Here is a 17,761-nt window from a genome sequence, read left to right on the forward strand (position 1 = left end):
AATTACTGCACCTTTAACTAAGATTTTGAGAAAGGGGGTGCTGTTTGATTGGACGAACAAGCAGCAAGAGAGTTTTGGAAAGCTTAAGAAGGTTTTAACTGAGGCTCCTGTGTTGATTCAACCAGAGCCTAAGAAGAAGTTTACGGTTTATAGTGACGCGTCGCATGTGGGTTTGGGCTGTGTATTTAATGTAGGAAGGAAAGGTGGTTACGTATGTGTCACGTCAACTTAAGACTCATGAGGTGAATTACCCAACCCATGACTTGGAACTAGCTGCGGTAGTTTTCGTGCTAAAAATATGGAGGCATTCTTTATACGGAGAGAAGTGCATAATTTATTCAGACCATAAGAGTTTGAAGTACATTCTTACCCAAAAGGAGCTAAACCTTAGGAAGTGTAGGTGGGTGGAATTATTGAAGGATTATGATTGTACGATTAAATACCACCCTGGCAAAACAAATGTAGTGGCTGATGCATTGAGTCATAGGGTTAAGTCGGACTTGAGGGCTATCTTCGCCCGTTTAAGCTTGTTGGATGATGGTAGCTTGTTAGCTGAGCTTCAAGTAAAGTTGGTGTAGGTCGAGGAGATAAAGAATAAGCAGTTAGTGGATGAGACTTTGGGTGCTCGTTTTAGACAAGTAGAAAATGGGGAAACGTCAGACTTTGGGATAAATAGTGAAGGAGTGTTGTGTTTTCGTGGAAGAATGTGTATACCAAAAGACGAGGATCTAGGGCAGTCTATTCTACGGGAAGCACATAGCAGTCTCTATGCTATGCATCCTAGCGGAAACAAAATGTATCAGAATTTGTGTGAGCTTTATTGGTGGCTTGGACTTAAGCGCGAGGATATGGAGTTCGTAAGTAAATGCTTGGTTTGTCAAAAGGTGAAGGCGGAACATCAGTTGCCTTCAGGATTGCTTCAGCCAGTAAAGATTCCACTTTGGAAGTGGGAAAGGATTACTATGGACTTTGTCAGTGGGCTACCCTTGATGCCTACTAAGAAAGACTCGATATGGGTTATAGTGGATCAGTTAACCAAGTCTGCCCATTTTGTACCGGTCCGCACCGATTACTCGTTACAAAAGCTGGCTAGGTCGTATATGGCGGAGATTGTAAGATTGCATGGAGTGCCAGTTTCAATAATATCTGATAGGGACCCACGTTTCACTTCGCGATTTTGGAAGAAGCTACACGAGGCGTTGGGTACTAGGTTAAACTTTAGTACGGCATTCCACCCTCAAACTGATAGACAGTCCGAAAGGGTGATCCAAGTTTTGGAAGATATGTTGAGGGGGTGTGTAATTGAGTTCTGAGGTAGCTGGGAAGACTTTTTGCCGTTAGCCAAATTTGCGTACAATAATAGTTATCAAGCAAGTATTGGGATGGCTCCGTATGAAGCACTATATGGGCGAAGGTGTCGAACTCCAACATGTTTGACGGAATTGGGCGAACGAAGAGTTTTGGGCCCTGAGTTAGTAGCAGATATTGAGGGCAAGGTAAGATTGATTCGGAATCGGTTGAAGGAGGCCTTGGATAGGCAGAAGTCATATGCTAACCTTAAGCATCGAGAGATTGAGTATGCAGTGGGGGACTTAGTTTTTCTTAAGGCCTCTTCGTGAAAGAAGGTATTAAGGTTTGGACGGAAGGGGAAGCTAAGCCCAAGCTTCATTGGGCCATATCAGGTTGTGAGGCGGATTGGGTCAGTCGCTTATCAGCTAGAATTACCTTCTGAACTAAGCCAAATCCACGACATGTTTCATATTTCCATGCTAAGATGGTATCGCTTGGATCCTTCAAATGTCATTTCGATTAAGGAGATTGAAGTTAGGCTAGACCTAACTTTCGACGAGGAACCCATGCAAATAATTGGACGTGATGTTAAGGTACTAAGAAGGAAGTCTATCCCATTAGTCAAAGTATTTGGCGTAATCACAAGGCTGATGAGGCTACTTGGGAACCTAAGGAACCGATACGACATCAATATCCTCAACTGTTTGGATCAGGTAAAATTTCGAGGATGAAATTTCTTTCAAGGGGTAGAGTTGTAACGCCCCAAAAATCCTAAACTTTTTTTCGGTTTTGATAAAAAGGTGTGCTTAATATTCCTAGTTAAGTTTTATTTATGTGATAATAGGCCTTGGTTAAGCTATGAGTTAAAACTTTGGGGTGAAGGAAATTATAGTTTAATAATTAAAAGAACCTTGATGGCAAGTAGTTTGGGTTTTTAAATAAATGAAGGAGGAATTGGACACAAGGAGCCTTGTGTTGGAGTGACAAGTAGCATCACATGTGGGCCTTAGAGGTGGAGTCACATGCATGGCAAGGAGGTTTGGGGTTTGAACCCCTCCTTGCTCAAAAGAAAGATTTATTTTTGCTCAATAAATGGCAGTACTGGCGTTGGATGTGAACTTTGAAGGGAGTGATCAGAGGAGAAATTTAAGGAAGGGATTAAGGAGTTATTAGGGAGAAAAATTAGGAGATGAGGGGTGTAGAGAAGTGGAGCCGAATTGGGAATTTAGGGATAGGTAAATTGGGCTATAGTATATATAGGTGCTGATTTTGGGAATTCAAGGCTAATGCCGAATTCTTCCTTTCTTTTTACCGAAAACACTTTTCTCTTCAAATATCTAAAATTCAAAATCCCTTATTCTTTCTCTTTTAGTTTGTGCCAAGTTCTTCCCTTCCTTTCTCATCAAACTCTTTTCTTTCTCGCTCCTAGTTACTTTCTCTAATGCCGAATATCTTTTGGCCAAAATCCTGTTGTGCCGCCACTTTTTCTTCAACATTGGCCAATCGATTCTTGTGTAAGTGCTTTACTTTCTTTTAGATGGTCTTCCTAGTATTGATTTCTTCTCTCCCTCACTCTTTCTAAATCGATTTTTGTAGGGGATTAGTATCGAATCTCGGATTTCAGATCTTTGTCAAATTGCTCCTTAGGCATTTTGGGGTTTTGGGTAAATATTCATCTTTTATTGGTTAAGGTTGGCCGAATGGTCATGAACGATTTAAGAGTGACTTAAGATGATTTGTGAGTCACTTGTGTTTAGTTCTTAATGATTAAGATTGATGCAGATTTAAGAAATACTCGTGATTAGTGATCAAGGAAGGGCTGTTAAGGCTTGTCGTTCAATATAAGGCAAATGTGAGATTTTCGATTTTTGGTGATCGTATTTGATAATTGTGTGATTAATCGTTGAGTAACATCACCTGTAGGTTTGTGGCTAGGGAGATCGCAGCACGTTTTAGTACCAAGTGTGTACATACACTACACACACACAGTAGACCGGTAAATTTTGAAATGCCGAAAAGCTGAAATACCGAAAAGCCGAAAGTTTGGCTAAAATAGTCTTGCGAGTGCTCGAACACTCGTAAGGGGAAAACTGATAGGTTATCAGAGGCCCCATGAGTGATTCCATGGACTTGGGCCGTGTATGGGCTAAATGGGCCTGATGGGCTGTAGGGCCCATAATAGGAAAAATTGGCAATTTGATACTATGTGATGCAAAATCATATGATTGCATGACTATGAATGTGATTGGGCCTGACGGGCCATATGAAAGTGATTGGGCCTAATGGGCCATATGAATTTGATTGGGCCCGATGGGCCATACGAATGAGATTGGGCCTGAAAGGGCCAAATGAATAAGTATGGATCTATTAGTGTTTAGTAAGGGGTTGTGGACCCAGTTTTTGGTAACTACTCAATCAGGCATAAAACTTAAATAATTAATTAATTGCGACTGTGGACGAGTCATAAGGTTAAGGTGTGGCAATGGGTATATGCATGTCTAAGATTAGGTCTAGGGAAAGCTTGGTACTTAAACGGTCTTGATGACTCACCTCCTCTTCTTTGGAATCCTACCTGGTGCATAGTATCTGTTCACTTAAGCCAACGAGGACTTGTTAATGGGCCAAGGTAAGTAATAAACCCATAATAAAGAGAAATTACTAAAAATGCCCCTAAGGGCAAAAATGACTAAAATACCCCTATTGTGGAATGTAAGATTTATAGATGTTACATGTATACCTGCTGCATTCATATGATATTCTGTTTAGGTTGCATATGGGTTGGGAATTATGGAATGGAGGAAGTATATGAGGATCGCATGGTTGCTTGACGACCTTGATTCCACCGATGGCTATTAAGCCCCATATTTGATTATCAGCTTGCTGCAATGAAGGTAGTACCGCAACCAGGCTACCATTGGAGTGTATCGGATGGGTGGGTCGATATTTATATCCCCACATGGTGTGTATCGGGGGATGGATATGGTGTGTAGCGGTTGGATGGGTGGGATCCGTGCATATTTGATTGCTTTACATTTGTTATGATATTGAATTGGGCTTAGGCCCAAAAAGACTTGCTATTGCATGCTTTTCTATTTGCTGAGGGTTGTGCACACTGATTTTTCGAAAACTCACCCCCTCTTTTATTTTTTTCAGGTGATCCTCAGTAGGTGGTTCGACGGTTGGAGGGACTCCGAGGTGGCCAGCTAGTAAGACGACTTGGACTTGTTTTCTTAAGTCTATAATTTCTAGTATCTAAAGTTATTTCAGTCCGGAATGTAATAAGGCCTTTCCTCTAGTTATTATTCAAATTAGGATTATATTTATTATTATTATGCTTTATATTTGCTAGAAGTAGAACATGGTTTTCTTAAAACTATAACTGTTTTTAAATACTACGTTTCCGTAACTCGATTTTTAAATGACATATTTTCATAGATTAATTATAATTTCGATGAAATTACTTAAAAGGGACTAAATCGTAAACTATTGTATGGTAAATACGAATAGGTACTTGGAAGTTGTTATAATTTGACTATATGCTTTATTTTTTATAGATTATATATGCTAGAATTATGTAAGTTGAAATGACAATGTGGCATAAATGATTAGTGACTTGTTGGTATAGGTATGTTTTGACCATGTTTAAAATACTTATGTTTTGACCATGTTTAAAATACTTAGATAGGTGAATTGGAAACTTTGAAGAGTGAAATGGTATAATAAATGCTAAATTGTGCCTTATTTAGTTGGTTGTTTTGGAATTATTATACAAATGGTAATGTTACAATGTAGAAATGGTGTGTATATAGGACTAATATATGTGAAAATTTGGATGGGTAACACTTATATGAAAGAATGAACTTGATGGTGGATTGTTAGATGATGCATGCATTATTGGCATGGAAAATTAGTGATCTTATGATATGAATTTAATTTTGCGTAGTCTTGGTATAACTTTGTTCTACATGATTTATGTACTATGATGATGGTGTATGTATTTGGTTAAGTATAAGTAAATTATGAATAGGCTTGAATACAGTATGAAGTGTTATGATCGTAATTGGATTTAGTAGTATTTTTATTGTTCCAAACTGGGTTATGTGGCATGTATTTAGGGGATGTATTGCATATATAATTATTTTGAAAGTTTACAAGTTGATCTACATGTGATGCCTAGTTTTTGAAACTTGCATATAATGCTTATAAGTATGTATAAGTGTCAAATGTTGAATGGGGCTTGTTTGAGCTAATTTGGTGTAAATAGAAATAAGGAATTGGCATGAAAACATGATAGAAATATGGTAGGTTAAGCTTGAATAGTTTAAGCAGTTGAAAAGATTGTATTGATACATAATACCTTGATTTGTATTAGTGCCAATGTGGCATATTGGTTAGATGTTTAGGAGAATGATATATGATATATGATATATTTTGGCTTGGTTTTAAGATGATTTGTGCAGGTTTTAAGTTTACAAAAATGTATTTTTTGAGGTTTTAGAATAGTTGGCTTGAATAGTGATCAAAGTGGTACATTTTTGTACCATACGGGTTGCACACGACCATGTGACACACACGGGCCAGTGACACAACCGTGTGACCACTAGAATGTAGGTGTAATACCCTTAACCCGACCTAGACGTTATGGCCGAATCTGGGAGTGTTACGAAGAAGGGTTTTAACTTACATCTTTTAAGTTAAAATTTATCATTTTATTAGTTAACCAATCAGAGTCTTAATATCCAAAAAGAAACTTGTGTTTATAATCTTATTTGAAACCATTTTAAGTTATCAAGAATTTTGTAGCTAAAGTTTGAAAATCGTTTTATTCGAAACCAAGCTTGTGTTTTCAAAAATCATTTTTTTGCATAAAGTGTTTTTGTCAAAGTTACGGAAAAGAAAGCAAAACAAAATCCAAATCGAAAAGTGAAAACCATACAGTTCAGAGAGTCCCGAAAGTTATAAACTTTCAAGAAAAACTAGATTTTAAAAATAAAACCATTGTTACTATGTAAAAATAGTTCTCTGTCGAGTGTCCACCGTTGAGCCTTTGTCACACCGACTCTCCTAAGTCTGTGGATTACTTGAACAGTACAGACAAACAGATGTGAGTTTTTGTAAACTCAGTGTGTAACCCAATAGATATAGTCATGCAACACTCACAAAATCTCAAATGCAGACAAAAATAGAATCAGACCTTAGTCCTTAATAGATACAAATATCAGAATCAGATGTATAGAAAGATATACGAATCCTATCCCATCCTCTACACACCATCTTTGTCCATCCTGTCACACCATGTGGGGTTAGAAACACACACCCAACCCTACACACCATATTTGATGCAACACATAACAAATAACATGCAGCCAAGCTGCCAGATAATAGGCAAAAGGTCGCCTTGCAGATCACTTCCTCCACATACGCAAATCCTACCCCAAACACAGAAATAGAATACGAATCCAGAAATAACAGATTTAACATGCTTAACATGCTCGTATACAAATATCATACATACTTAAACAGTACGGTCGGACATACATATCAATTATTTACTCAAATTAGACTATCAGAATATTAGATCACATGAAAGAAGGTTTGATTAGCCCTTACTGACCCTACGGTAGGCCCACAGTCAATCGAAATGACCCGTGCGACCCTAGAGAAAATTTCATAATGTGAGCCCACACGCCTAAATTGGCCTTACCCATGTTGCCTACACAACCTAACCCAAAACCCATACACCAGTGTGGTACGCCCTTGTGGGCCAACATGCCTAACTTGGCCTAGCTTGTATGGCCCACACAGCCACACATTTGCCATCATACGGCTATATTTCACGCACGACCACACCTACAACATTCACATGGCCATGTCTCACACATGGCCAGCCACACAGCCTAACACACACCCGTGTGGCATCAACATTGCCCTTTTTTGGCTTTCAGCAAACCTTAATTTTCCTTTTTAGGGTACATACCTGGTTCAGTTTTAACGCTATTGCAACCTTGAGCCCACTAGAACCTAAAAACAACATTCCAACGATCAATTTCAAGTACTGAAACACCAATTATCAAAACCCCAATCGACACGCTTGAACATAGTACACAAATAAAAAGTTCGATCACTTATCAGAACAATTACAACATCTCTAACACTCTACACGATAGACAATGAATTTCGATCCCCTTGATTAGAAGTTAACACCAGAATGCACAACATTGACGCAACCGAAAATGACCTACAAATGCAAAAAAATTCAAGAACACTTACCAATCATAATCTGAGCAGAGATCACAGAACCAAAACGCAAAGATTGATGACAGGTTTTAAACAGAAAAGGAGAAAGTAGCAAAAAGAAGGAAAATGAAAGTGTAGAGAAAAGGGGAGCACAACTGACGTTAATTTTTTTTTGAAAGAAAGAGAAAAAAATTTTGATAAAAAAATAAAATAAAATCAAGTAATATCCCTTTCCCTCCAATCTAGGCATGACCTTCTACTAGCCCAATCTCAACTACCCACACTTTCATCCACTTACACAGACTTTCAAACCCATCTGAACTTTCTCAGACAACCAAGACAAAAATAAACATCCACACTTGCATGAGGATTCAAACACAAGACCTTCAACAAGCTAACTCCTCACCACTCAAACTAGCATGGTTATATTGATATGAATTTACAAACAATATAACACAAACCTACCTAGCAGGGATAAGGCTAGGATAAAAAATAACAGAATTTGCCAAAAGTGGGACTTGAACCCAATACCTCAAACAAAAACCCATATCACTTAACAACTAAAGTAGATACACATTTATGTTAGGATTTATAGAAACATAAATAAATTATTTAGGGTGTTATAGTAAGAGATTTTGGAACCACACGGTTCCCGTTTGTTACTCGGTTTGGCCATATGACCGTGTGACTACTGAAAGAATTGATTGATTTTGGTCCACACAACCACAGTGAGTTAAATGGTTTGGGAAAACGACCGTGTGACCCTCGTTTTGTAAAATTTCCATTATTTTTGAAAATGTTTCCAGTTTAGTCCTTATTTGTTATTGGGTCAACTTAAGAGCTTTCATAAACTCGTTTGAGACTCAATTTTGATTGTATTTCACATTATTCATGGAGTTATGACATTATTTGATGTATAAATGAAATTAATTGCTATAAATGGTAAGTGTTTTATTATGATATTTGTGGTAATATTTCATAGCTTGGGCGGTGATCGGACTCGACGATCAAGTTGAATTACGAGGTGTTACAAATTAGTTTTGTATTATTATTATTAATATAATGATTTGTCTCTATGAATTATATTGAAGCAGAAAGAACTGTTGGTTTTGTTCACATAACAAGATTATAATCGAGAATGTTAAGCTCAGTAACTTCAAGTTATAAGTATATGGTAGATATATGCATATAGATATACGCGCTTATTTAGGTAGAATTATTAATGTTAATAATATCTACTTAAATTATAGAAAAACCATGGAATGTTTTACTCAGCATATAGATTGCTTTCTCTGTACACAGGTTAGATCTAATTCAAGATTTTCATGTATCAACCACAACATTCGATCCATAATGTCAGCATTAATCATATTTTTTAGTTTTCAACATTACTTATATTTTGCATGTACTTAATAGGTTAGGTTTTGTGGTAGTTGAATGATGTTATAATCAAATGTTATATATTATACTCTAGTAGTAATTTATAGATATGGTGGATTTTTCGTATATGGTTAGGTGCATATATAAATGAAATATATGTTGGAAAAAATCCAATTTGAAAATTATTTTCTTGTACAACAGATAATTAAAAGTTTGAAAACCAACTCGGTTTGTGATATTTATAACAACAAACCTTGAACCAAAATCAAACATGTGTTTTCGGATAAGTTAATCCTTTACATTTTTCAGATTTTAACCAAACAATCTTCTCCGCTATTCTCGTACCATAAATTGCTTTGAGTGTGGGCTCAAACCAATTGAATCAAAACACAAAATGTCACACCCGATTTCCTATAAGTCTGGAGTTCGGGAGGATTTAGAAGTTAATTGAATTAAATAGAAAGTCGGTGGGATTAACTGGAAAACCTGGAAATTTTATGGCTGATTGGTAATTATTTGAGTTTCAATTTTGGTTTGGTTAAGTTGGAATCGGCTAGTTCCTTAGTGGGAGACAAAATGATTAACGAGGGAAGATTATTTTGGACTATGGAGATCGTACGAAATAGGGGTATATATATGTGGGAAAAAGGATATTTCTGCAAGGGAATTTTTCTCAATTTTGTTTATAATTTTCTTCTCATCTACATCGTGTTCTTTAGTTGCTTTGAAGAATAGAAAGGTAAGGAGAGTCCTGCATGGAGCAGTGATCGTGAGGTTTGAGACTAGGAAGTAGAAAATTTGGGGAAATGGTAAGCTTTTCTATTTTTCTCTTATTCGTGAAATTAACAAAAGAGAAGTAAGATTTTTGAAATCTTTGATAAAGCTCCTATATGAGACTAGATTCTAGGTTTCTAAGTTAAATACCTTCAATTTATTTGGTGTATAGATTGTCATGCTTAACTGCAAGGAAAAAGGAGGCTCTGGAGTTTGGACAAGCTAAGTTGGCAAGGACGAAGGATTTAATGTGAGTTTCTGTACTCTACTTTGGGAGTTTGTTTGTTGTTGTGCCACTGGAATGTTCTGCTCGTGTGTCTGTTCTGAGTTCAGTCTGAAATCCAAGGTTGTATATTATTATGATGAATGAGAAAATTATGCATGCATAATGCCGAAGACATATATGGATGATTGCAAGTGTTCTCTCTGAATGCAGGATGTGTTTGTGTATTGACGTATTAAAATATGGCGTATTGTATGTTATAGGAAGAAGTGAATTTTTGTGTGTGAAAAATATGTTTATAAAATACGAAGAATGGAGGGAGTTACTTTGGCAGGTTAGTTGAAGATAGGAAATTTGGCGCAATAGAGGAATGGGCCGCCTGATTGGGGATTCAAGGGAGTTTGGTAGCATCGTGGAACTGTTATCTACTGGTCCTTCAAAGCGACACGGTGTAAACAATATACAGTTCCTATGAGGTGACACCTCGAAAGGGGTTTACTAATTCTTTAAGGCGACACAGTGAAAGATGATTAGATTCCTAATTATTTTCTTTTCCAAGTTCTAGAGCAATCGTGGAATCCTCTGAATTTCCACTAAGTTTTGTTCCTAGTTGTCTCTCCTATATAAGGACAACTAGCTAGCATGTTTTTATGTTTTATTTCTGCTATATTTATTGTAAATATTAAAGGATAAACATGTATAGAATTTAAATCCATTAGGACTCTCTTAGTGTAGATGAGAACTAATCTTAACCATTGATGTGATTTAATCTGTACCGATGAATCTAGGGGAGCTCAACTATAAAAAGAGGCCTCCCTCTTCATTTGTAATCACTTCATTCTTTCTTATTTAAAAAACATATTGAGAGCATTTACTCAAACATCTTGTGTGCATTGCTTCTTGTGGCTTTTCTACTCTCTTGTTACTCTTTTCGGTTCAAGTTGCTTCTCCTATATTCTTTAGTACCTTAGAGAATTTCTGGGAGAATTCTTAATCTTTCAAGAGCTAGACTGACTTAGGCATATTCAAAGTAAAGAAATCACATAAGGCCGCGAGTTTTGCCAGACTTAAGCTCTAGCCTCGTGAGACTAACATGGTTAATGTCATGAGTCAATCGGACACCAAATCGATTAGAAAAATTATGAAATTGTCATCCTGTAATTAAAATAAATTATATTATTTGAGAATATTATAGTTTTTTTATTAAAAGTAAAAAATTGCATGTGATTGAATTTAAAGTCATATTATTTACATTAATAAAATTTTAGCTTCACCACTAAACAAAAACTTCATTTTCATATAATGTTTTCCTTTTAATTATATTATACATAACTTATGACAACATGATAAATAATTATAATGCATTTTGTATTCTTAATATAATGTATTTACGGCCAAAACAAACCAAAATCTTAACTAGAACAACTAGGCTACTTGGTATTGGTTGAGAATTGTAACAATATGTACCAAATGGTGGGACCAATATTAATAGCAGTACAACACCAACTACCATGATTCAAAAACACAAGCTTTTTTTCCATTTATTCTTATTTGCTTCACCCAACCCACCCCTCTCATGTATTTGTTGTCGTTGTCGTCGCTGAACTTATCAAACACCTTTCTGAGTAGATATTGAAAATTTTAATTATACAAAGGCTTTGTTAAATTTTCTTTTAATTAATAATAATTTTATGCCTTCAAATAACAAGAGATAAGTTAATACAATGGCGTCCAAAAAAAAAATATTACCAACAATCTTTTTAATGAATAATAATTTTATGTCTTTACATAAGTTCATGCAGTGGCTTTGCAGAATTTTTTTATAACTAAAATAATCTTATTAGATACTAAAATTGTAAGTCGATTAATATTCTTCTATTCTTTAGTAAATTTTATATTTTAAATTATAATTAATTTATTTTTAAAAAATTTTTAATGGGGTTTAAGTTCACATCTAAAAAATGTCCTTTTAAGAAAATAATTTTGAAGTGATTTAGGTCAGATAATTTTATATGTATCTATATTAATAAAAATGTTTTTAAACTTAAAACTAGTTAAAATTCAATCTAAACTTAAATTATTCAAACTTCAAATTTGAATTGATTCAAAACCTTGATTGTCAATAATCTTAATTTCCAAACAAAGAATTTAGAAATCATTAATTTGTATTTTAGTTCTCGTATGCTACTTAAGAGATAAATTTTGGATTTCCAAAATGGAATTTTCAAAATCCAATATTTTTTCTCTCTTAATCCACTCTGCGTTCAAAACAATGTAGTAAGTAATGTATCGGTGGGCATATCATGTTTTTTTAGGTATTGACACATATTGGTACCTATGTGTTTCAAGGTACAATTTTGAGTTTATCGTAAATATTTTTCACATATATAAACTTTTTTCTTTCTTAATAAATTGTATGTTATATAAATGTAAATATGTCTCATTTATATGCATATAAATATATTTATAAACAAATATAAAATATAAAATTATTAATTGATTAGTGTCAAAAGTAACATATTTAAGTTTCATTCTTAGTGTATTTTTGGGTGATTATGTGGTATTAATTATGAATTATATCCTCCTAATCCTTTATATTCATGTTTCAATGCTTAATAAGATACTTGAGAGCAATAGAAGTGACAAACAATGAAAATTAGAACATTCAAGCATTCCGGAAGCTATACACATGCAACAGATTTTCACACAAGTAATTCACACGACCGTGTGTTCAGACTGTGTTGATCTTGACAACTGTGTGCGTTAACGGCTAGAAGATACAATTTTTAGGTTTTTTAGCACTTTAAGATGATATAAATAAGGAAATAAAAGGGAAAAAGAGGCAGTCACCTAGGAAAAGCACGAAATTACCTTGAAAACACAATTGAAGCTAAATTCCAAGCAATATTCCACCAAGATTCAAGAGTCCAAGTTGATTTTCATAGGAGTTATCATGGATTTCGTTTATTCTAGTGATTATATTATATTTTTTATGTTCACTCTTGCCATTATAAATTAATTCTCTTAATACCTAGGGAAGATGAACCCTAAGCGATGGATTTATTGTTTGATTTTTATTTTTATGCAATAAAATCTTAGTCTCTTTGTTTTCAATTATGAATGTTTTATTATTCTTGGATTAACAAATCTAGAGTGTTAATTCATGTTTGATGTGCATAAGTCTGAGGTTGAATATAACCTTCTTGTGATTAAATCTTGCATAATTGAATGGAGTTGCATGAAATCCTAGAAAGAGGACGATATAAATCTGGTAGATTAGAGTCAAATCTATTAATGGGATCCATACAGGAAATTAATGCAATAATAGGGGTTTTAATTGAAAATAAATTTTAATTAATCAACCTAGAGTTAGTTGTTCTTATACTTGAAAGAGATATTAGTATAAGTTGGGGATTTCTATAGAAGAAAGAGCTAAGAAAATAAATTGCATAAATTAGATTGAGAATTATAGATGATATCTAGGTGGATTCTTACCTAGGTATTGCTTTGTTACTTGGTTAATACTTGATTGTTTTTGTGTTTCATTCTTTGGTGCATCCATTAGTTAATTTAGCTAGTTTGATTTAATTTTAATCAATTTTTTGAATTATTAGGTTAAATAGCAGAAATGTGATAATTACTAGTAATTGTAGTTCTGGAGGAAATGATATTTGTGATCACCATAGCTATATTATTAATTGATAGGAGCAATTGTTTTAGTCAATGTTAGAGTTGTGTGACCTGAATCCTACCACTTGCTAAAGAAAAAAAAAGTGGCAAAATAAGGGGATTTGTGGGGGTGAAAGTCCGCCATAGATCCCAATTAAGTATAATACTGGACTGGGTTGGCCTCCGCGGTATGGACCATGACGCACAAATAGAATCCGTATAGAACTACACTTCTTCTATTTGACATTGATTAAATTAAGGTTTTTCAACCTTCAAATAAATGTAGTTGAAACTGATATTGTATTATTCGTTTTTCAACATTAGAGAATTTTTTCTCCTCTGCCTGTGGTTTTTTCCCAAAAGGGTTTTCACGTAAAATTTATGTGTTCTTATTTTTCTTATTTTGCGATCATTCTATTGTTATTATCAATGTCTATTATAGCAGTCAATTTATTAGTTAATTTAGTGGAAATAATTAATTATATTCAATAACTTAATTTAATAATTATAGTTTAATTTTAAATATAATAATAAAAATTAAAAATTAAATTTAAAATAACAAAAATTTGTACTAACGGGTACGGGTTAAAACAAATTAGTATTGATTGAAATGAACTAAAACACACTACAACAAAATCTTAACTGAAACGAAACTTAGATTGCTAAATATCGGTTGAGGACTATGTACTAAAACACAAGCTTTTTTATCGTTCATTCTCATTGATTTCACACCACACCCTTTCGATACATTTTCCGCCGTCGCACTTATCAAATTCAAATGCTCCTCTCAAAGCAACCGAACGAATTACTATTGATTACTGCACAAAGTTTTTAGTTATAACTAATAATAAATTTATGTCTTGGGATAACAAAATATAAGTATTAACAGTGACGTTTAAACTTTTTTAACAAATAATAATTAATTTATTATTTTTTAAAAGATTTAAATTCAAATATAAAAATATGCTTTTAAGAATATTTTTAAAGTGATTTAAGTTAAATTATTTTATACGTATGTTTAAGACTTTCAAAAGGAATAAATATTTTTAAAATTTAAAATTAAATAAAATCCAATTTTAAATTTAAATAATTTAAAATCTTGAATTCCAAATATTTTAATTCTTGAAAATAATTTCATAATTATAAATTTCATTTCCCTTAAAGGGGTTTTATTGACACGTCCCTACACAATTTGCTTGAAAAACTCTTTCTTAAAATATCCATATTCAAAGAAGTCGGAAAGAAAATAATTGTTTTATTATGCATTAATGATTTGAATATTTCACACGTTAAAGCAGATGTTTATATATAGATATATATATATAAATCTATGTAGATATATTTAAAAAAATTCAAAGTCAATAATTAATAGTCATTAGTCACTACTTGCATTTTAGCAGTCCCGAAAACCAGATCTATACGATTTTATTAGATATTCATTTGTGTAGTGTTTAGATAGGGCGACAAATGTCTGCAGGAAAAGTAATTAAAAGAACAAACAAAAAAACGCCTGCAGGAAATTTTATTTGAAAAACGTCTGCAGGCCCCATTTATATGTATGTAACTGAAAGAACCTCTACAATTGGAGAAAAAATAGGGACCAAAAGCAAGATTAAGAAGAAGAATCGAGAGAGAAAACAGGATCGCTCTGCAATGGAACAACTGTTAGTATTTCCTCTTCAATTGTTACTTAATTTTGTTTATTTATATATATTATCAAAACTGGATTTGCTCTTTGTCAACGAGTACCAATTCTTATGAATGAGTCCATCAACTAACTAAACTACGTTCAAGATTCAGTTGCCTATCTCATATTCAAGATTCAGTTGCCTATCTCTTTGTTATGATTAAACTATATAACGCTGATGCACTTCGTTTTTACTGAGATCATACTGTTCTCTTTAAATTCATTTTCAGATAGATCTTTATTTTTCCTAACAGGAACTCTGAACCTCAAGATCACATCAGTTGTTTTCCGGATGACATTCTTTTCCGAATCATTAGCTTCCTCCCTTTTGAATCAGCTGTACACACCACTTTCCTTTCGAAACAATGGAAAGACCTTTGGAAAAAGAATTTGATACTTAATACAACCATGGAAGATATTGTTGTTACTATACTCAATCTTGTTTATGATTTTTCTGAACTTCATCCATCAAAAAACAAGTGGGGATTACAATTTAACCTTGTCCAAGATAGGCTTCTCTTTGTTTCCATTACACCTAATAGAACACTTCATCTTGATTTCTCCCCTGCTGAACAAGAATTTCCAGCTTCATTTGATTGGCTTTTGCCATTGAGACTTCCATCAGCTTATAAGCCTGATGAGATGATAATGAAGTTAAATCCCCCATTGTCTTTATATGCACAAATCAAAATAAAAACCCTTTATCTAATTTCAGTAAGCCATCTCTCTAGCAAAGCAGTTACTTGTCTGGTGTCAAATCTCCCATTTCTTGAGAGCTTGATCATTGAAAAGTGTAATGGAGTACAATCGTTAGTTGTACAAGATGCTGGTGTTCTTCAGAAGTTAATAGTCTTGGACTGCCCCCAATTACAAACTCTTAGTTTTCAGGGTCCTCATTTAGGGTGCTTCCAATATAGAGGCAACTTAGTCTCCTTTCGGTTGAAAGGATGCTGCGGATGCTCTGACATTGACATATATTCTCAGTATACATGCGAATGTGGAATATACCTGGAAGATGTCATGCTTGATCTCAGACAAGGTCTTCTAACACAATGGACATGGGACTTTGAAACCAACACCGATCATCCTTATTTTCCTTCCCAAGGAAGCTACCATTGCGGATGCACCACCAAGGATAAATGCTTCAAATCAATTTTAAGAACCATAGATTGGGTTACTTCTCTAACAATATGCAGATGGTTTTTTGAGGTAAACAAACATTCATTTTTGTGGTTGTAGTACTACTAATCTTTGATCAGTTTTTTTTCTTTTCTTTCTTTAGAAAACAATTTGCAAGAACTTAATTTCTTCAAGTAAAGGCCCTGAATCTTATTTTAGCCAACTGAAGGATTTGTGGTGGATTGATTGTTCAATGACGAGACACAATATCGATGTCTTACTCTGCTTTCTAAAGCTTTGTCCTAACGTGGAAAGACTCTATGTCACTGTATGTCTTCCCATTCCCTTTATCTACTTTGACCTTTATAATACTAAGTAGTTATGTTATTGAGACCCAGATATGTGTCAGATACGATGTCGAATACAAATACTTTTGAAAAATAAAGAACTGAATAATATAGGTAAGTTTGAATTAATTTTGGTTTTGTTTGCTCAGAAACTAAATATGCTTCAGTGGTTGATGAAAACTTGCAGATGGATCCTAAATGTTATAATTTAACTAGCAGTATCCCTGAAAATTTCTTAGCCATAGTTGGTGCTCCTGAAAATCTCAATGGTCTCAAGGTTGTGAAACTAGAGGGATTTTTCGGGGAGCAAATGGAGACTTTCGTGGCAAGGCGATTGGTACCATTATTCGGAGAGAATAATCCAGTAATCATATCAAAATCATATGGGAAAAGTTTGAAGCATCTGGTGAAAGTAGACAAGTTGGAGAACAAAGCAACGTATTCTTACAAGTTCAAAATGGTTGAAAATGTTGATGAAAAAATTCTAGATCATATTCATATGAACCTTTAATTTAATCTGAGTAATCACTTACATATTATTTAAGTTTCTCCAGGAAACTGTCATGATATCTGGACATAGTTACCCCGCAGGTTTGAACAGTTGATTCAAAATTCCAATCATGTACGAATCGTCCTACCTCATCGTTGCATGAACTATTTGGGTTGAGTCCAAGGTTCATTTTTCTTTAGATTACTAGTTGATATGTTAATCAGTGTCCTTGTAATTTGAAATCAAAATCTTTATATTTGGCAAGCTAAGACGTAATTTCTTTTATGACCTCATGTTGGTTTAGCAAAGAACTAATTGAAGTATAAAACAAAATATGAATGAAGGAATGATTTAATTGATTAATGAAGCAGCCCTTATATACAAGTCCCAAGTAACAACCTCAACAAAAATAAATTCAAATTGCTACTAACAAGCTAACAACTCTACTCCTACTAACAAGCTAACAAATCCCCTAAGACTTAGTCTTATTTTTAAAAAATAGTTGCAGCCTTAAAACACTAACATTCTCCTCCTGACTCAAGTGT

General features: G+C 34.1%; 1 protein-coding gene across 2 annotated transcripts; it reads left to right on the forward strand.

The window, feature by feature from the left end:
• The first annotated feature begins 14,969 nt into the window (after window positions 1-14,969).
• On the forward strand, window positions 14,970-17,501 carry LOC107960086 (F-box protein At2g39490). Of its 2 annotated transcripts, none has more exons than XM_041112410.1 (4): window positions 14,970-15,237; window positions 15,515-16,469; window positions 16,543-16,707; window positions 16,894-17,501. In XM_041112410.1, exons 1-4 carry the CDS (start codon window positions 15,128-15,130, stop codon window positions 16,936-16,938), a joined length of 1,275 nt encoding a protein of 424 aa, XP_040968344.1. In that variant the 5' UTR covers window positions 14,970-15,127; the 3' UTR covers window positions 16,939-17,501. The 2 variants fall into 2 exon arrangements, with proteins under 2 accessions (XP_040968344.1, XP_016751785.2); XM_016896296.2 differs by having other exon boundaries at window positions 14,977-15,237; window positions 16,914-17,501.
• The last annotated feature ends 260 nt before the right edge of the window (window positions 17,502-17,761 follow it).

The sequence above is a fragment of the Gossypium hirsutum genome, chromosome A05, assembly GCF_007990345.1.
Source record: "Gossypium hirsutum isolate 1008001.06 chromosome A05, Gossypium_hirsutum_v2.1, whole genome shotgun sequence".
Taxonomy (NCBI): domain Eukaryota; kingdom Viridiplantae; phylum Streptophyta; class Magnoliopsida; order Malvales; family Malvaceae; genus Gossypium; species Gossypium hirsutum.